At 46.3% G+C, this 20,893-nt stretch overlaps 2 protein-coding genes and 1 long non-coding RNA gene across 3 annotated transcripts in view; 1 reads left to right on the forward strand and 2 right to left on the reverse strand.

Moving 5' to 3' along the window:
- The window catches only part of FBXO47 (F-box protein 47), a 35,914-nt gene extending 27,300 nt beyond the window's left edge, over window positions 1–8,614 (forward strand). The window contains exons 8-10 of the mRNA XM_048517791.1: window positions 1,372–1,514; window positions 4,393–4,552; window positions 8,231–8,614. Of these exons, the coding sequence (XP_048373748.1) occupies window positions 1,372–1,514; window positions 4,393–4,552; window positions 8,231–8,340 (413 nt within the window). The 3' untranslated portion in view covers window positions 8,341–8,614. The remainder of the gene's footprint in view (window positions 1–1,371; window positions 1,515–4,392; window positions 4,553–8,230) is intronic.
- A 3,325-nt stretch (window positions 8,615–11,939) lies between these two features.
- Window positions 11,940–14,315, reverse strand: LOC125445193. Its single transcript, XR_007246273.1, has 2 exons — window positions 13,923–14,315; window positions 11,940–13,337 (listed from the first exon to the last, which is right to left on the reverse strand). It is a non-coding gene; the product is annotated as an uncharacterized LOC125445193 (long non-coding RNA).
- A 2,724-nt stretch (window positions 14,316–17,039) lies between these two features.
- LASP1 (LIM and SH3 protein 1) overlaps window positions 17,040–20,893 on the reverse strand; it is a 61,056-nt gene continuing 57,202 nt past the window's right edge. Inside the window, exon 7 of the mRNA XM_048517415.1 lies at window positions 17,040–20,871. Coding sequence (XP_048373372.1) covers window positions 20,698–20,871 — 174 coding nt within the window. The 3' untranslated portion in view covers window positions 17,040–20,697. The remainder of the gene's footprint in view (window positions 20,872–20,893) is intronic.

Raw genomic sequence — 20,893 nt, forward strand, 5'->3', positions numbered from 1 at the left:
ACACCGAGCATGCTCAGAGAAGCTTCCAAAACAAATACAGAAGTCCTGTGCTCGAGCGGAAGGAACAGGAGCATACATCATGTTGGCAGGGGATGATGAAAACTGTAGTCAATAACATCTGGAGGGCCGCAAGTTTGACACCTGTGCTCTATGTGGCACCTGGAGATCTCCTGCTCTTATAACTGATCTCCAGATTACCACGGTCAGTTGGAGAAAATGCCTGCTTTGCAGGGTGGATGGTGTGACATTATATCCTGCTGAGGTTTCTCCCATCCCCAAACCCCAGCTTCCACAAACTTTGCCCCCAAAATCTGCAGATATTTCCTTTTTTAAACGAAGTAATTTTTATCGTACCCACAAAATGTATAGAAAAGAAAAAGTAAAATAATTTAAAAATAAGTAAACGTAGACAATTTTTTAAAAAGCAGTTCTAATCATATCAGAATTAAGTATGACATGGATCCGCATTCCTAATCTTGTAAACTTCTTAATCATATTAATAAAAATGAACTAAGATTAACTAGTATACTGAAAAGGAACCAATTTAGTCATTAATCATTTAAACCCTCTAATTAATCTTTGCTACATTCTCATTGTGTTTGAAAAGGAAATTAATAAGCAGATTTGTATTGTCAAAGGCTTTCATGGCCGGAATCACTGGGGTGCTGTGTGGTTTCCGGGCTGTATGGCCGTGTTCTAGCAGCATTCCCTCCTGACGTTTCGCCTGTATCTGTGGCTGGCATCTTCAGAGGATCTGATAGTCGGAAAGGAAAGCAAGTGGAGTATATATACCTGTGAGTAGAGAGAACGTCAGGAGAGAATGCTGCTAGAACACGGCCATACAGCCTGGAAACCACACAGCACCCCAATAAGCAGATTAATATAATTTTGTGTAGTAGAAAAAATTACAATACTTCAAAAAGGTCCTTACTCTAATCAGATTATTAAAATGATATTTATACTTAACTTGAAATATCTATAAAACAAGAGTATGTTATGTGCTTAAATACATAAACTCAACTATATGCCTAAGTAGATCCTTCCGTTATATAATAAAGTACAGCTCCCATTTCTTTTTCAATACATGCTCCAGTCTTCTGTTTACAACATTAATTTGTAAGTCAATTTGGCCATGTTGAAATATTCTCTGTCTTCCCAAGTATTTTCCATCCCAGGATTATGAGATATTGTATTGCTTTGCTGATGAAATGTTGGTTGACTTGCATTTTGTTGTCTATATGTTTTATTATCGGTTTCATTTATGTTTTATCGGAGTTGCATTTGCAAAGGCAGCAAAGCAGTTTCAAAATACATCACTAACACATCCTGCATCATCCATCCCCCCCCCCCCCCCCCCATGTTTTGCAACAGTAGTCCCCCAGGAATGGCTTCCGGAAAACAGCGTCAGGTTCCTTATCCTGTGTGGAAACAGTATCTGCTTCACTTTTATGGCTAGCAAAGCTGTGAACGGCAGAGTCACAGATTTGGCAAGTCTGATGGTTTTCCTGACTTTGGTGAGTAGCAATGAACCGTAAACATCCATTCTTATTTAGTGGTATCTTCATCCCAGTAATGCAGAACTGAACAGAAATGTCATTCTGTAATTGTCTGCTATTACGGAATGCAGCTCCTGAGTTTGTGATGCAAACCCTGAAGCAAAGTCAAACCCTTGTAAGTCTGTGGAAGTCACTGGGCTTAGAATGATGTCCAGTAGACTCTCGTCATTTACAGATGTGCGATTTCATTTATCCAATCATACAATGTGGCCTCGAACCTTCATTTCCTTCCATCATACCACCATTGTAATTATGACATTTGATGGGAAATGTGATTGTTTTGCTCTTTGGGAGGCAGCAGAACCCTATCTCCCTGGGAATTCACCGGTCACAACTGGATGAGGATCTGCTGTAGCTATGCTAAGAATCACACTGCTAAAGAGGCAGATCAGCAGGAGAAGAAGAAGAGTTGGGGTTTATACCCGGCTTTTCTCAACTGTAAGGAGACTCAAGACAGCTTACAAACACTCCTTTCCCTTCCTCTCCCCCCAACAGTCACCTTGTGAGGTAGGTGGGACTGAAAGAGTTCAGAGAGAACTAGCACAAGGACTGTAAGGTCGAATCCCCACTACCTTCTTAGCCAGGTTTCAGGACACAAAGTAACCAGGCTTCAGGGACGACCTCCCCATTGCTTGTGCAACAGATATGGATTCTGGCGCTCATTCTCCCCTTTATCCCGCTTCCCGGCAGAACCTGCTTGCAAGGGGGACAAACCACATTGGCACGGTTCAGAGACAGATCCGAGGGGAGGGACAGGGTTTTGTTTCGCGCTGCGGAGCGTGATGCAAAAGTCGGGCAACCAATCAGCGCTCTGCCGGTGCTGAAGTGAGGCAGGCGCAGCCAGCTTTTCCTGGGGTTCGTTTTTGCTTTTGCCATCAGCGAGCGAGAGCAGAAGGGGACGTGTCAAACATGTAACTATTGAATCATTAACTGTTCACACAATTAACCCAACGCCCCAATGGCACGTTTTCATGGGGAAAAAGGTCCCGCCCCAATAAGACACGCAAACCAATCAGGGAAGACCGTTGAAGTGAGATTGCCTGGTAGTGGGGATTGCTACATTTCTGAAACCCGGGATAGGCCTCCGTGTGTGTGCTGTGTGCATGCTGCGGTGGGGAGGTTGAAACTCCGATGAAGAGGTGTGGTTCCACTACAAACTGGTTTTGATCTGCATACAATTTTCCAGTGAGGATTCGACCTAAGAAAGGAGGGGGAATCTGGTTCACCAGATAAGAATCTGCTGCTCATCTAGTGGGGAATCAAACTCAGTTTTCCAGATTAGAGTCCACTGCTCTTAACCACTGCACCACACTGACTCTCACAAGGAGAGGGAGAGGAGCAACTTGAAGTCGGCCCGCGAGGGTCGCAAGGAAGAGGCGAGACACAGCGATATCATCCGGTGGAGAGAGCCAGTGGCAGGAAGCGTGATCCGTGGATCTGGCAACTCTGCTGTGGTCTGGTCCCTGGCACCTTTTATTAGGGTTTCACAAGAGGTGGGACGGAGGCGGGAGAGCGGGAGAATACTGTACAGTACATGACTCATGGGGTTGCCTATGTGAGAGAGGAAACGTTCCTGTCTGGGCCTAATCCATACCTGGGGGTATGCGCCCCTTTGTCTGGGATGTCTTGTGACGGTGAGTCAGGCATCTCATGACCTATGACTCACGGGGGCCTGGGGACAGGTGAGCGTGTGCACCCAGAAGGGCATAGATGGCACAGGCGTTCCTGCGCTCTTTCTGAGGCTCTGCTGGGTTAGCAGGGCTCATCCCTACAGCAACTAAACTCTTTCCCTTTGTGATATTCTCCTACAAAATATAGAAGAGCGATAGGTAATTAGCGAATGCAAAGTATTCCAGCACATAAAATTGTATTTGGCCCATTATGTATGGAACGCTTACCTCGGGGCTCTTCACAGCTCAGTGGGCTTATAGTGGGGTCTTCTCGCGTTTCTCTGTTTACATGTGAGGAGGCACTCGCTCCTGGCCATGCAGTTTTTCTTACTGTCAGCCTGACCCACTTCACAAAGTTGTTGTGAGAATAAAATGGGGGCAATTTATAGACGCTGTACCTCAGTGGAAGGATGGGATATAAATAAAACATATAGTTAGGGCAGTGGCGTAGGAGGTTAAGAGCTCATGTATCTAATCTGGAGGAACTGGGTTTGATTCCCAGCTCTGCCGCCTGAGCTGTGGAGGCTTATCTGGGGAATTCAGATTAGCCTGTACACTCCCACACACGCCAGCTGGGTGACCTTGGGCTAGTCACAGCTTCTCGGAGCTCTCTCAGCCCCACCTACCTCACAGGGTGTTTGTTGTGAGGGGGGAAGGGCAAGGAGATTGTCAGCCCCTTTGAGTCTCCTGCAGGAGAGAAAGGGGGGATATAAATCCAAACTCCTCCTCCTCCTATATGGAAAGCAGGTGTATTACGAAAGGTGCTTGCAAGAGCTAATGTTCAAGAGCTATTAAGCAAAGCAAAGAAATCCTAACAAATTAGTATGATCGCTCCAGCTCCCCACATCGGTTATAACTAGGTTTAGCTTCTGGCGCCATTCTTGGTGGGAGCTAACCAGCTTTTCAACTGCAAAAAAAGGAAGGGGGTTGCCCACAAAGTCATGGGATCTTCTTGGACAAAAGCCATGTGGAATGGGAACTCTTTTAGGTGGCTACAAATTGGGCAAGAGCGGCTGAGAAAGCTTGCTGGATTCACCCCTCTGTTTTGTACCTATTTGTTCACATGTTTGATGGGTTTAGCTGAGGGTGGGGAGCAAAGATATGTAACAGATCTTCCCACCCGCAGAGGAACTTTGCTTTACAGACGTTTCCTGATTTTGCGCCAGGTGTGTGAGAAGGACTTCTATAGCATGTACTCGTCCGTAAAAATAATGCAGAAAGTCTGTAAGATTTTCAAGACGTCGGCCGAAAAGAACAACTTCCTCCAAAGCGTAGAGAATGAATTCGCACACGCCATCACGGATGCCCTGCACTTAGTGATCTCTGGTGAGAAAGTGGAAACCTTGGCTCCATCAATTGCCTTGTCCTTGATTATCTGAAGAAGCCCAAACTGTAAATGGGTTGTTCTTTCTCCCTTAAAAGTAATTTATGCCAGTAGGTCCATTTGCAAACATTTTTGTCATCCAGAGCTTTGTAGCCAGTCATCTCGCAAAGGAAAAGGGTAGGGCTTCACTTGAGAATGAACTCTGCTCTAGAATCTGTTTTCAGTGGGTAGCAAAGGCTAGGCACAACAGTATTCATTTGAGCATGCACAAAGAGCATTTTCTGTACTGCTAAGTCTGCTTTCTTACTGTCAAGCACACATCTGGAAATGCAAAGCAGGCGATATTATTTGCCTCCATCCCATGAAAAGTTGCAGCTGCCCATTTCAACACATTAGGGTAAAGGTAGTCCTTCTGCGCAAGTCTGGGTCGTTACAGACCCATGGGATGACATCACATTCCAATGTTTACTAGAAGAAGAAGGGTTTGGATTTATACCCCACCTTTCTCTCCTGCAAGGAGACTCAAGGTGGCTGACAAGCTCCTTTCCCTTCCTCTCCCCACAACAGACACCTTTTGAGGAAGGTGGGGCTGAGAGAGTTCTGAGAGAACTGTGACTAGCCCAAGGTCACCCAGCATGAATGTAGGAGTGCAGAAACACATCTGGTTCACCAGATAAGCCTCTGCCTCTCAGGTGGAGGAGTGGGGAATCAAACCCGGTTCTCCAGATTAGAATCCACCTGCTCTTAACCACTACACCACGCTGGCTCTCCACTATACCACGCTGGACATAAGCAGTCATGAAGGGTGGAGCCTATGACATCAAGTTCCTAGTGAACTCTTTCTTCAGGTACTGCCCTGCAATAGCCAGGAATTTCCCACGTTGGAGATAGCACCCTATCTATTAAAGCTGTAGGCCATTTTGTCCAAGCTTCTGACAACTCTACTTACAGGCTGTTTTTCCACTCACAATATTTTTCTCCCATCAGGTTACTCGATAGTGGGACCTCTTCTCTCCCCCCCCCCCCATCCCCCACAGGAGGAAAGGGCGTAACCTTTCATTGATTTTCCCACTTGAAATTATCTTTCCCACTTCAAAGTTGCTTTTCCTGCTACTTTCCTACTGTTTCCACTGATCTTCTGCTCTCAGCTGCAGCTTTCACAATCCCACTAAAAAAATAAACCACAGGGGGTCAAACATCCAAGTATGTATAAAATGTCATTTGGTTTTAAGCGTCTCTCTCCTTTTTAACATTAACTCCTGCAAAGGATGTGTGTGACATTTTCTGTCCAGTGAACTTCAGCTAAGCATGGCTTTTTAAAATTTATTTAAGAAAAGTGATATTCCAGTAGATGCAGGAAATGGTTTCCTTCAACATAAGGCAAATCCCAACGTGTTTTGACAGAATGTCAGACCATTCCTCGGGGGCACTGTTTTAGCATTCCTCTTTTAGCTCACAAGGAAAGGAGCTGTTAACAGCACCCTCATTCTTGAACTGACTTCGTTCTAGAGTCATGTTATGTTTCGGTCAAACTACATTTTGTGCACCTTTTTCTCCCTGCGATTGTGGTGCTAACCTCTTCTGTTTTTCCTTTATAACACGTTCATCATTAAAATCACTTATTGGGTGGAATTTGACTGGCTTTTCCACTGATGAAAAAAAAATATGCATGGTTCCCTAAAGGCTATTCTGGTAGACTGCATGGACAAAATCTCAGCTGGACAGGATTCCTTACAAACTGTCCTCTGTCTAGGGATGGAGCAGCAGTGGCGTAGGAGGTTAAGAGCTCGTGTATCTAATCTGGAGGAACCGGGTTTGATTCCCAGCTCTGCCGCCTGAGCTGTGGAGGCTGATCTGGGGAATTCAGATTAACCTGTACACTCCCACACATGCCAGCTGGATGACCTTGGGCTAGTCACAGCTTCTTGGAGCTCTCTCAGCCCCACCTACCTCACAGGGTTTTTGTTGTGAGGGGGGAAGGGCAAGGAGATTGTCAGCCCCTTTGAGTCTCCTGCAGGAGAGAAAAGGAAGATATAAATCCAAACTCCTCCTCCTCCTCCTCCTCCTCCTCCTCTTCCTCTTCTTCTTCTTCTTGTTCATGTCAGGCTTCACACTGCAGGGGCCAAAAGGAAAGAAAAAATTAATGTGCGCTCTCAAGTTGCTGTTGGGCCCACCCCACATGACTCCATTTGATGGGCACTTTAATCTTTTGCCTGAATTTTGTGCTGTGCATATTGATGTCGTCTACCTGTCTCTTGACTGCTTGACCTTCCAGCTTTATTTTCCAATTACTTCGATCTTGCCCCCCAATCCCTGTCTTTCTTCTGTTTGTAGCCGACTACATCTGACAAGTAGGTTCCGTGCCACACAAGTTTATAGACAGGCATGTAGTATCCATGGGAAAAGGGGCTTCGCCTCGTTCCAGTGGCAGTCTCGAAATTCTAGGGCCCTGGGCAAAAATTTCACGATTATTATTGTTATGATGGATTTATATGCTGCCTTTCCCTTTGTGGGCTCAGGACAGTTTCCAACATACAATAACACATAATCACAAAACTCTAAAACCACAAATTCCATCCAGTTTTAACCCCTGATGGTGACTAAAATCAACATTAAAATCCAGTGTTTAATAACCCAAAAAATCTGCACAGAAGGATGAAAAGGAGAGCTGGAAATCATACGATCGATTAACTGTAGCCACCTTAACCCATAATCTTGGAGGAACAGTTCCATTTTACAAGCCCTGCAGAATTGTGTCCTGTCCCGCAGGGCCCAGATTTCATTGGACAAAGCATTCCACCAGGGGAGGGCCAGGGCTGAATACGACCTGTCGCTGATAGAGTCCAGCCCCAGAATCACTATCCCCCTGTTGCCAGAGCCAAGTGAGGGGTGGAACAAGCCCTAGATAGGGTAGTTGCAGTTGCTGCCACAGGTGGCCTCCCCGAGCACTGAATGGGGTATTCCCAAGCAGTTATGGGGGCTTCTTCCTTCTGTCCTCTGTCTAGGGATGGAGCTGTGGGTGGTCACCGGTGCGCTAGCTTAGTGTCCGGAGCAGCTTTCCTGGTTGCCCATTGGCAAAGGAAACCACATCCACCATTCTTGCAAACTGAAATGGCACAAGGGCGAGGAAGGTGTTTGCTGTACTGAGAAACATAAGCATAACAAGGGGGGCTGGCCGGGCCTTTTCCCACCCACCTTGTCCCCTGCGCTGCACTCTCCTGTAGTAGTGACGGAGTTCCCCTGCACTCCCCACGGCAGAGGCGGTGACAGCACCCAACCGCCCTGGCAGCTCACCCACTGTCAGCCCCCTCAGCGTGCGGCATCCCTGGCGCTGGAGAAAGCAGGCGCCTTTTGATGACTTGGCACTTGAGTCTGAAGTTGTGGGGACGCCCGTGAGCAGCACCAGGGATGGCTGGCTGAGGGGTGAAATCGCTTCCCGAGCACGCCCAGGGGGGGGATCCACTTGTGGGAGTGGGGGGGGAAGCGCCAAAAGCCAAGGATTTCCAACTAGAGTAAACAGCAGCTCTTGAAGATCATTTTGAGTTTGCCAAACAGTCTAGAAGAGTGAAGCCTGGCTAGAATTAAACCTGCCGATTAATCTGTATGCCAAGTAAGGCCTTTCCCGCTTTCAGCACAAACTGTGCACAGGTTTAATAAATATTTTTGTTTATTTTGCTTAGGGAGGCGCGGAGAGGATAATAGCAGCTTGCTGAACCTGTTTTATCTGGTGAATGCACAAGCAAATTTTCATAAGGAAATCCTTTATTTGACCATGAGTGAAAAACCGTAAAAATTCTTCAGATCAGAAGTTTTCGGAGAACGCCTTACCAGGAAGCAATAAAACAAGCAACTTTTTCCTATTGATATTATTTCCCTTCACATATGTGACTGCTGATATCCTCGTCTATTTTCTGAATTTATTCTGAATTTAGTATGTAAGACCATATGCGTTATAGTTGCAAGACAAGATAATCCTGTTTGCAGCAAGTGAATGCTTTTTTTAAAAGGGCAGATACATTTATTACACGTATTGATTATATCTGTTGTAATTTCAGTGGTGGGTGGGGTACAGAGAGAACTTTTGTGGAAAGCAGTAGTTAATTGTGTGTAGCAACTGGAGAAATGTAAACTATAAAAAAAGCTGTGCAAGCTGTGCAAATATAGATATCCATTCTTTTCAGATGAGTTCATTTGTTTCCCATATTCCATTTGTAAAGTCAGTCACCCCCCTGAATAACTTATAGCAAATGCAGTATGTGAAAGTTTTTTAGACATTCCTGTTTCTTGGATGATGCAAAAATGTTGCTGACCACATCCCATGTTTTTCAAACATGTGGCTCTTTGGGGGATTTAGGCAAAAATATAATTGTAATCATAAGCCTCTCCCAAATAATTTGAGACTTGGGAACAAACTAGACATTTTGGAGGGAGATTTGTTTGTAAGAACTGGGTGGCTACAAAATTAGAATAAAGGGAAGGGGTAAATCTAAAGCATGGCGTGGGTCGGTAAAAAAGGGCTCTCTCCTTTGTTTTTCTGAAACTACTTTTGCCCCAAGAGAAGTAGAACAGAAGAAGAGTTTTGGATTTATACCCCACCTTTCTCTCCTGTAAGGAGACTCAAGGTGGCTTCCAAGCTCCTTTCCCTTCCTCTCCCGACAACAGACACCTTGTGACGTAGGTGGGGCTGAGAGAGTTCCAAAGAACTGTGACTAGCCCAAGGTCACCCAGCAGGAATGTAGGAGTGTGGAAACACATCTGGTTCACCAGATAAGCTTCTGCCACTCAGGTGGAGGAGTGGGGAATCAAACCTGGTTCTCCAGATTAGAATACACCTGCTCTTAACCACTACACCACGCTGGATCTCAACTTTAGAAGACTATAGGTTGGCAGGGGAAGCAAGATGGGCATGGGGTCTGCCTGTTCCCTTTTGTCCTTTTGCTTTCCCAAGCTCCCCTTAAGTTCACACACCTGAGCAACCTCTGCTATACCCGAATATAGCCCAAGTTGTAACATCTGGCTTGTGCCTTGAGAAACATTTTGAACACTTACCAGGAGGAGGCCCCGAGGCCTGAAGGCTTAAATTGCTCGCAACCATTCTGGCACTTTGGGGACACTGACCGAATAAATCAGTGTAGCAATCGTACGGCTTCTTGAGATCCCACTTGTAAGCCGGTCAATATCAAGGGCATCAAGCACTCCATCTTCCTCCATCGTCTTGTTCAAACGTATTTGTTGTTGTTTTTGAGGCTGCACAATAACTGGGCTGGTGTATACAAGTTTGCAGGTGTGTCAAATACTGCATGCATACATTCCACTCATCCTCCAAAACTAATTCTGCAGATTGAATTGGCCCATATATGTGTGTGTGTGTGTATCTGCAGAGGCGTAGCAAGGGGGGAAAGCGGCTGGCGTACCGGTGCGCCCTCCGCCCCGCCACAGCCCCGCCCTGGAATGCCCTCGCCACACTCCCACAGGGGCGCGCGCCCAGTGTGTTGCGCACCCCCCGTCCCCTTGGAGCTACGCCTCTGCATATCTGTATGTCTGTGTATAAATGTGTGTATAAGTGTGTGTGTATGCGTGTGTTTATACAGACAGACACACACATATACATGTATATATATGTATGCATATAATATTTAATGGGCAAGACATATTCTTGGAGAGGATGCCTGTTTGCAAACAAGATCAATTATGTGATTATTGACTATAAACACCTGCATGTCCTCTCTGCATATATCCCGTGGCTCCCATCAAGGGGTTGTAGTCTGCTAACCGAGATCAGTTTTCCTCATATGTATAATTTGCCCCAAACATGCAAAAGCATTCTGGGCAAGAGACTATAACCTTGCAGTACATTTCATTTTAGTATATCTAGTTCCTTATTCCACAGGAACAAGTTACCCTTTCCCTAGGAAGAGAGCAAATACTTTTGAGCATTTTATTCTGGTCTCACACTGGGATCGCATTAGGAAGGAAACAGCTTAATTGATCAGCTTGGTATCTACTGTGCCGTTCACTCAGAATAGATGGTTTGAAGCTGAAGGCTGTGCTTGATGCTTTCACCATTAAAATAGGTGCTTGACCCAAATCACAGGGAGCTGCAGGAGATAGCAATGCGTGTTTCTTCACCCACGAATGCACAGATTGCCACACGGGATTTTCTCACTAGTGGAAAATCTGACTCCATTCCACTAGTATTCGTTATACTTCAGCTCTTCTGTTCAGAGCAGGCACTTTTTGAAGGGCTGATAGGTCAGGGGTCTGAATATGAATTCAATTTGGTTTTTTAGGTTTAAAACCTATTCGTCTTTATTGGACTTTGGAATGTAATACAGTCTTGAAAATGGAAGGGTGTGATGGATGGAAGTAGTGTGCAACTTCCTTGCAAGGGACAGCGCTCCTACAGCTGGGATCTACCACCACCAAGTTGACAATATCTCCCATTAGCAATTTGGCCCAAGCCTGAATATATTCTTTGCTATCATTTGCTGGGGGGGGGCGGGGGGGGGGATAGTTTGGCCAGATTATCAGCCAGGCTGTTGTAAGGGGAGTTGGGGGGGACAAAGAGGGAAGGGAAAAGTAAAACAGCTACATTAAATTTGCCCATCTAAGAAAGCAAGAAGGCAGAAACCTCCACTAAAGTCTACAAAATAGAATAGGCAGCATGGCCAAAATGCTGAATAGAATATACTCAATAGAATACCCAGTAGAATATGCAGCATGGCCAAAATGCTGAAATTACCCATGGTTACATTTTCACTGGCCAGTGTTACAACCACGGCTTCAGTCATTGAAACAGAAGCATCCAGTCATGATTTCAGCAATGCAACCGTACCTAAGGGGAGATTCTCCTATGACCAATCCCCTCAGTGAGGCAATACGCTTATTTTCCAGCTTCAGAATGTGTTTTGGGGAACCCAGATTTTGGAGGGTTTGTGATTTTCCACACTGAAGCTGGAAAAATATATGCTGCTCTATTAGGGTTGCCGGCCTGGGCGGGGCGGGGCGGGGCGGGGATCTCCTCAGAATCACAGCTGATCGCCATACTATGGGGATTAGTTCACCTGGAGGAAATAACTACCCAGCCGGTTGTCTCTCAGGTATTCTACCATGCTAAGTACTCTTCTTTCCCAAATTCTGGCCAACCTGTACATCTCCAGGAATTTCTCAACCCAAAATTGTCGCACAAAAAATGGCAACACATATCAAGGGGATTGTGGGTAGGGTGCTCTCCTGCTACGCAAATTTGGAGTGCCAAGATTGGAATGACTGGACTAGGACGGTGCAGTTTGCCGGGGTGGTTCCCTTCGTGTGAGAGGCCCAGAAGCAAGGTCCCACCCTGAAAAATGGGCCTCTTGGACAACCGTTTCTTAGAAGCAAGGAACTGCATCGTGTCAAATCTCTTTATTTGTGTTAGCAATTGCACTAAACCAGACTGTTGGATGATCATATGAAACAGGATGCAGGAATAGATGGACCACTGATCCGGCAGAGCTTTTTACAATTAAAAAAACACTCAAGTAATTCCGAGATCCCGCAAAGCACTCACTCTACAGCTATGCAACCATGCTTTTGGGGGGGTTGGGGATGGGGGTGGAGCACTCTACTTCGACTGGTAGAAATCATACACTTTTGGCAGTTTGGAGAAAATGCAATGCTATTTTTCATGTCATCCAAAAGGAGCGCTCCTTTTTCTCCACCCCAAGCAGCTTTGGGCTGCTGTAATCATTTGATGTGGTTTACAACACACGGGCGAGGGAAGCAAATGCGTAAAAATAGTTCTTTCCGAATAGGCTCATTAAAAACAAATGAGGCAAACCAAAGTTGTTGGTTTGTCCTAGTCCGGAGAACCACAGTTGATACCCTAGCTGCACAAATAACCTTCCACCTATCATGCAAATATGCGTCAATTAAGGCTGCCAATTCTGGCACGGGAGATTCCTGAACATTTGGTGGGGGTGGACCTCGGGCAGGATGAGGTTTGGGGAGCGACTTCAGCCGGGTATAATGCCACAGAGTTCATCCTCCCAAGTTGCCATTTTGTCGGGGGAATAGATCTCTCTGCAAGCTGGGGACCAGTTATTCCAGTGGAACTCCAGGTCCAAGCAGGAGGTTGGTAACCCAGGGCAAGGCAATGGATTTCCTATCTATCACCAGGTTGCTGGATATGATCTCACCCCACCCCACCCCCTCACCTCATCTCTGCAACCTTTTGCAGGGCTGTTACAGCTGATCTGCCGACCTGCACAAATTAATTTCTACATTCAACTCATGATGTCTATGCTGGGACTACAGTATGCCAAATATTAAATGGAATGCAATTGGCTATCAGTCTTGTTGGTTTTTTTACCATTTTGTTTGATCCTTCAACATTCTTCGAAAGCCACCCTCCAGTTTCCATTTTTTACTTAAAATATACATATACTCTAAAACTTAAAATGAGACAAAATACCATTTCTGCTACTCAGTGGTTGCAAACCCCTGCAGCTTTTACACTTGAAGGCAAGGGAGATTTTTTTCTTATCCCCTTTCCATAGAGTCATTCCATACTATTCTCTGCTTGCCAAATTTTGTCCATTCCGTTCCAGTCATCCTTGTATTTCCAAGTTGGCATTTTGGAAACTTGAGATAAATCTTCAGACCTTGGGATGAATCACAGCTCTCTTCGCCAGTTTGTAATTGCCAAGGGTTAACCTTCCTCCCAAGAAAGTTCTGGAATCGCTCTGAGAGGCCATGCCAGCTGCCCACAAAGTCAACACAGCTTTGAGCCGGGGTAGAGAATCACATCTGCAAAAAACATATACACATCCGTACTATTTAAACATTTAAGAAGAAAACAAACACCAACTAGCAATACCCATTGCTTTGACAAACAGATTCTCCCAGCAACTAATTCTCAACGGCAGAATTAAATGTCTAAAAAAACAAAGATTCAGACACGATGCAAAGATGATCCTCTGAAGATCCCAGCCACAGATGCAGGCAAAACGTCAGAAGAGAATGCTACTGGAATGCGGCCATACAGCCTGGAAACCCCACAACACCCCGGCGATTCTGGCCGCGTAAGCCTTCGACAATGCAAAGATTCAGATATTTTATGTTTTCTGAATCCACGGCAACATCAAGATCTAAACAGGCAGACTCCCGTGATGAGAAAGAAAGCACGATTCTCAAATAGGAAAAAGAAGCGTGGAGACAAAATACCCAAAACGTTTTTTTTTTAAAAAAAAAAAACAGCATATCAAATGTAGAAGCAAATCAGCGTCTTTCAGAAAGGCCGAAGGATATCGGTGGCAGCTTTAAAAACATAAGCTGCCCCTGTCCACTCGATCACACCCTAAAACCCACCCCAACACCACGGGTTTTAAATACCAGGTTTTGCTGCAATCCAGAAGCCGGATTTCCCATCAGGAACACTGCTGAGAACAGCCTTCAGAGGTGATGGGGAGGCACAGGTAGGGCGCCCCCCTGCTTGGCTGGCATCCCTCAGTCGCTGGCGGCGGGGCGGCGGGTCCTACAGCATGTAGATGATGTAGGATAAGATCACCAAGCCTATGATGGCGAAAAACATGAGAATGAAAATGTCCAACATGGTGACGGAAGGGAGGGGGAGGGGGGGGAGCAGGGCAGCGGCAAAGAGAGGGAGAGGCGAGAGACGGCTGGATGATGCAGCGAGGAGGAGGAGGAGGGAGGGATTTGCAGGGTGGGGAGAGGGAGGGAGTGGGAGAGAGAGAGAGAGATGCTGGTGCACAGCAACAGCACCATTCCCTCAGAGGACAGAGAGAAGGTGAGGGATGAAACGGAGCTGTCTTTTTCTCCCAGGAAAGAGGCAGAAATGTGACTTGAGCAGAGGAGGGGTGGGGGTGGGGGGTGCAGACTGCAGCGTGGAGCACAGACTCACTGTTCAGCTGGCTGCACATTTATTAGGGAAGCCAGAGTTTAACAGATAACTAGCCTCCCCCACCCCCCCAGTTAGGTTTATTTTTTAAATTCTGGTGCATTACAGACAACCAGGAACAGGAGAGCATAGGGCAGCCATCTCCCCTAGCAAATACTTTTCAACCACACGTGGTGGTAATAGTTGGTTCTCAACCTGGGGGTCGGGGCCCCTTCGGGGCTCGAACGACCCTTTCACAGGGGTCGCCTAAGACTCTCTGCATCAGTGTTCTCCATCTGTAAAATAGATACATGTTAGGGTGGGGGGGGGGGTGTCACCACAACATGAGGAACTGTATTGAAGGGTCGCAGCATTAGGAAGGTTGAGAACCACCGAGTTAGTGCGTTTGGAGGAAGAAGTTTCTAGCACCAGGATTAAGGCGGCTTTGGTTCAGTAGGTACATTTTTAATTCTCCCTTCTGGGGTGCTGTGACTTGGCAGCACACTGGCACTAGCCTTAGGCAAATCAGACTCAGGTGAGCTCTGTTCTGGAACAAAGAAGAGTTGGTTTCTATAGCAGACTTAAGGGCCCCTTCCGCATGTGCAGAATAATACACTTTCAACGCACTTGGAAGCTGTGCGGAACAGCAAAATCCACTTGCAGACAATTGTGAAAGCGGACTGAAAGTGAATTATTCTGCATGTGCGGAAGGGGCCAAGGAGTCTCAAAGTGGCTTCCAGTCGCCTTTCCTTCTCCTCCCCACAACAGGCGCCTTGTGAAGTAGGTGGGGCTGAGAAAGTTCTGACTGGCCCAAGGTCGCCCAGCAGGCTTCATGTGGAAGAGTAAGGAAACAAACCTGGTTCACCAGATTAGAGTTCACTGATTTAACCACTACCGACATTCTGACAAAGATTACTCTAGAATGATTGCCGATGTTAACAAAAACAGACTTTGAACTCACCTTGGTGGGACACTGAAAGGTTTTGGCAACGCTGCATGAGGTCAAGATGGATTCGCATCCAAGACAGGTTCCTTCAGAAAGCTCAGAGCTGCTTGCACGGGGTTGTTTCCGTGCGCAAAAGTGCTTCTCACCTCTTACTCCTTTAATCCATAGCTTTTCTAAAGCTGTTTTACTCCTTTTCTGGATGCATCTCTGGGCGGCACCGTACGGCTGTAGGATGTACAACAGGCAGCTCGGTGGAGTGGCTAGGCTGGTATTTCTATAAAGGTCCAGCTAACGACAATACAATGTTATAAAAATACATATGTAATTAGCATATGTGTCGTACGGCATATAAACGGATAGTTACAAATATAGGTTCTGGAAACCAGATCCCAACATACATTGCACATCAACTTCACACATAACAATACAGGTGTTCTTACAACTGATAAACATATCCAACGACCAGCAAAACCATACACGTTTAGGTCGTTACAGCCTTCGTCAGTGGTCAATGGATATAACATTTTGAAAAACACACATTTGGACAGCTGATGTACCAATCCAAACCAGGAGCTGCCTTCTAAGTTGTTATATAGTGGATAAAAATTTATGAAGTGGGTCTTATATCTTCTATAGTAAGTGCACAAAAACCTAAGATCTTCAAAACATTTCAGATCTGGCATTAAATTGTCAATATCTCTGGATGTGTGAGCAATATTGTGTAGGTTGTAGTGGGTTTTCCGGGCTGTGTGGCCATGGTCTGGTAGATCTTGTTCCTACATTTCGCCTGCATCTGTGGCTGGCATCTTCAGAGATGGATCATAGAAAAAAGTCTGTTTCAGTGTGAATCGGCATATGAGAAGTGCATCGGCCTATGAGACGTGCAAGCCATACAACAAACCAATAAATGCCCCCTGCCCTCTTTTAGGTGCTCTGACTGCACAAAGCCAGACTACAGCACAGGATTTCCTCCTGCCTATGCCCAAGAGAGACATCTGCACAGCCCCCATGCAGAGATTATCCTGTAGGGCAGATTATCCTGGCCTGTTAATGGAGTCCGCTGTTCAAAGAGAACCCCACTCTCTGCCCAGCTTGGAATACAATAACCCAGCTATGGACAGGATGACTCATCTGATTCAAGAGTAGACTAAAGCTCCCCAGCCATCAAGGATACTTCACTCTCAGTTCACAGGAGCTCAACCCTGGGACAGGCAAGGGATCATTTTCTAAGTAGTAAGAAGAAGCAGGAGGAGGAGTTTGAATTTATACCCTCCCTTACTCTCCTATAAGGAGACTCAAGGTGGCTTATAAGCTCCTTTCCCTTCCTCTCCCAATAGAAACCTTGTGAGGTAGGTGGGGCTGAGAGTGTTCCGAAGAACTGTGAGTAGCCCAAGGTCACCCAGCAGGAATGTAGGAGTGCCAAAACACATCTGGTTCACCGGATAAGCCTCTGCCTCTCAGATGGAGCAGTGGGGAATCAAACCCGGTTCTCCAGATTAGAATCCACCTGCTCTTAACCACTGCACCATGCTGGCTCTCCAGTTGCTATTCCAGATCACATTGAGAGACAGGCCTTCCCTTAGAACATAATAAATTTAATATCTAGAATAACTTCTAGCAGGGAGAAAAGTAAAACAGTCAATGAAGACCAGAATCAGTCGGCAGGTAAAAATTATACCTTTATTTTCAAATTGGCATAACCCAGAAGAGAGCTGGAATTACAATTGATTCTATGGTGCCCCTGAAAAAAAGGCCTAGATGACTTTTGGAGAGGGCGTGCAAGCCCGTAAAGAAGAAAACATACAGACAACAGATGAAAACCCCAAAATATACCATTTTTAATTAAAAAAAATCATTCTAATAGACACTGAAATCTAGCTTGGAAAGCTAAGATGTACAGACTTTACATGAATAAAAATGGATACACGGATGCAACTTAGCTGTTTTTGTTGGGTTTTTTTAAACATTTTATTTCTTTAAATACAGGTTTAGGTGCTTTTCAGCTATTGGAGAAAAAAAATAAAAACGCAAAAGTGCATAAGTCAAAGAAGGCAGAAAAAAAATAAGTCAAGCAGTGAGAAACTTTCTTCCACGGCAGGAGTGAAAAGCTAGGAGAGTCAAAAATGTGAATATTGTAATTTTATTTGGTCCTCTAAAAAATATTTATTCACATTGTGACACTTTGCATCTTCCTCACACACACACACAAAAAGCTGTCCTCTAGGATTGTCTATACATGATTTTGCCTCCACCTAATTAGGTACAAAGGAAACAGCCACCAATAAGATTGTGCTTCCGTCTTAGCACCAAGGATATGACTCCCCCCGTCCCCTTATCACAATTGAGTTTCTCTTGCTGGCACCTTGAGAAAGGTCACCCCCTCGGCTAAAAGGTCCCCGGACATCTGCAGATCTCTCAAAGATCAGAGAAAAAGCCATGCCCTTCCTGCACCAGGTTCGAAACACACTTTTCCCTTTGGGAGTGCAGATTTGGTGGATGGAAGGCTGAAAATCCCCCTTAACATGTTTATCTCTAGTGCAAAGTACCCGAGGAGGGGAAAGAGGAGGGAAAGGATTCAAAGACATTTGTGCTTCCACAACTGGGTTATTTGGTCACTAATTCTGACAGCTGAGATTGGCAAGTTATGCAGGAGGAGGAGGGAGCTTTGCAGTTCTGTAGCAGTGGGGCTCCAGGGCTCAAACTCTCCTGGTTAGGTGAAGCTAGAGGGCAACACTGCAAGATTCCTTCCCGCCAAGTACAAAGAGATGGGAGACTTCAGGAGGAACAAAACAAACGGCGTCTCCTTGCTTTTAACCCGAGAGAGGTTGTGTTATCCTTTGATTTTTACTTCTCTCGCAAAGACACGAAGTGGACACTTTCTGATATTACCAACATTGATTTTCTTTGCACTAGAGTCCACAGACAACCTGAGGTCAATCCTTGATATGCCTCTGGGCACAGAATTGGGGGGGGGGGGGAGAGGGAAAAGCAGACCGGGAGCACTTAAGATGCAAGAGGTGGAATGGTTGAGAATTTGTGCAGTCAAATGCAAGTTTTGGAGTTTGGTCCTTGCGTGTTTCAGGTTTTGGAGAGGTTTGAGATTGAACAGTCAAAAAACGAGGAAATTCAGTGAACGCGAGCACCTTTTATTTAACCTACCTTTGAAAGGCAGCCTTCCAAAGCAGATTTGACAAGCCCACTTCCAGAGACCCACGTGGTCACAAGAGGCCACCTCTAACTTTAACTGGCTTAGAGGTACTCTGCAAGTTATATATTTAGATATATATAAAGACATCAAGATATAAAGATTTCCCCACAGGTTACTTCCACCCGCGCAGTGATGTGCAAACACCACTTGCAAATGCAGAAGCGGCTCTAGCTTCACCACTCAAGGGAAGCAGCTCTGCTTTCAGAGCCATGAACCGCTAAAGTTGCTTCTGGAGCACTGTGGTTGTGCGTTTCTTTGTGCGTTTCTTTTTCACACAGAATTTGCCTTTCTTTGCTGACCCAAGAATGACTTCAAGGTGCCCCTGCAGATCTGTAAACTGTAATGCAAAGAAAATCCCTACAAGCAGAGAACGGAGACTTCTGGGGGTCTAGTTTGGGAACGGAACGGAAGTATCCTGAACACCCTTTCTTTTCCTGCCTTCATCCTCCCATTGTGCACATACCGTCTTGGCCTTGCGTGGTTCCAGTTAGAGAGGTTCCCTGCCATCTTAATGTGAACACGTGTTGCTTTTGGTCCATGATGCTATCCAAAGCCAGCAAGAGCACCTGCCAGCTAGGTACTGAAAAAAGGGGTGAGAGGTATATTTCTAGTGCAAGGTAGGTGTTCCCCTGACTCTTTTGTCCAATTGCCAGGCTGGCTGGTGGACAGTGGAGAGAAGAGAGAGGGCTGTAAACATTGTTTGGCTCAGAAAAGGTACAAGACGGGGAGATGCGGGTGTCTACTGGCCTGCCTTTTGGGTTCATGGGGAAAGCATTCCACTGACCCTTCACGGATCCCCAAGAACACCAGCGACAGAAGAGGAAGGAGAACTGGTCCCGCAGATAGCATCGCCAAGGGTGGCTCTTCCTGCCTATGAACGGAAGGGACTGCTACAGGTAGTCTGGCTGTTTAAGGACGTGCCTGCCTGTTTCCATGTATTAGATGCCGACAGAATTTAAGCCGGGGGGAGGGGGAGGGGGGAAGCATGCATGTGAAACACACAAGCACCAGAGGCATTAAGAGAGGGGGCCGGACACATCATTGGCTGGGTGATTCTTGCATAGGCTGGCTCGAAAGTCGTTCTAAAGCTGCTTGCCGAGGGGGAGCAGCAGGAATGGCCAGACGCATCTGGAATGTTGCTGTCCCTCCCTCACGCTTCTCCCAGCCCGGAGGTAGAGCACCGAAGTGGAGCTGTGCAGACTGAGCTACCTCAGTGGCAAGATCTTAGGCTATGCCGGAAGCCCAGTGCCCTTCCCGCTCCAGACCACTTATCTGCAGGAACACCAAGCGCACATTCTCTTCTCGACCCCTCCGAAGTAGACACTCGCTCTGAGTTCGCCCTGGCATCCAGGAGCCTACGGTCAGGTGTATCTGCTACAAGTCACCCTTTCCCTTCTCCTAAATCCACTCCCGCCATCCTTCGCATTCTGCTTTTAAATTGACCTTCATCTTCCTGGCAGATGTTACAGATATACCGTTTTGTGCAAGCAAGCAATGGAGGAGGATTCCACCAAAGGCTTTAAAGCAAAGTACGTTTTCTCTCTGATTCCCGTCGAGCTGATATTTAATCGTTACAGAAAGAAAGATAGGCGAGCCAAAGTTAACATGCAAACAAAGCCCTGGGGCAATTTTTTTTTCTGGAAGAAAATTGGTCAGCGGCTCTCCCCCAGTGACTGAAGGCCCTACAGCACTAAAAGCAAGTATGGCACCAGATTAATTCCCTTGGGCCTTCTGGGTTCCCGTTCCCGTGAAGCAGTTTGGTTCGATCGGGCTGACTTAATTCAGAATCACTTCCCAAAACGGCCGGTCCCGGGGGAGGGAGGAAAGCGCAATGCCAAGTTCCATGAAAGTAACGGGAGAGGATGGAAGGACAGCTGGTCTTTTCAAAAAAAATCTTACAAGGATAGTTTAAAAAAGAGAGAGAGAGAGAGACACCCCGGTGTCAAATGCCCCCAAAACAAGGCTATGTTGGCAGAAGAATAAAAAAAACGACCAGAGGCTCAGAACAAAGTAACTGATGCATGACAAGAGACAGCAGAGAAGGGATAATGGAACGAGAAGCACACGATGAGAGCCCTTCCCCCTGCTTGCTTCCAGGGTAGCACCCGAGCAGGGCTCATATAGCCTCCACGTAGTTGGCCGGAAGCATGCCCGTGTCGCCGGTCCGCTCGACGGTGCCGTACATCCAGCCGTCGTCGATCTGCTGCACATTGATGATTGTGTCGCCATCCTGGAAGGAGACCTCATCCTCGTCCGCCGCGTTGTAATCGTAGACGGCACGGAACCGCTTCTGAGGAGGGGTGGGGAGGAGA

Source organism: Sphaerodactylus townsendi, linkage group LG15 (genome assembly GCF_021028975.2).
Source record: "Sphaerodactylus townsendi isolate TG3544 linkage group LG15, MPM_Stown_v2.3, whole genome shotgun sequence".
In the NCBI taxonomy this organism is placed as follows: domain Eukaryota; kingdom Metazoa; phylum Chordata; class Lepidosauria; order Squamata; family Sphaerodactylidae; genus Sphaerodactylus; species Sphaerodactylus townsendi.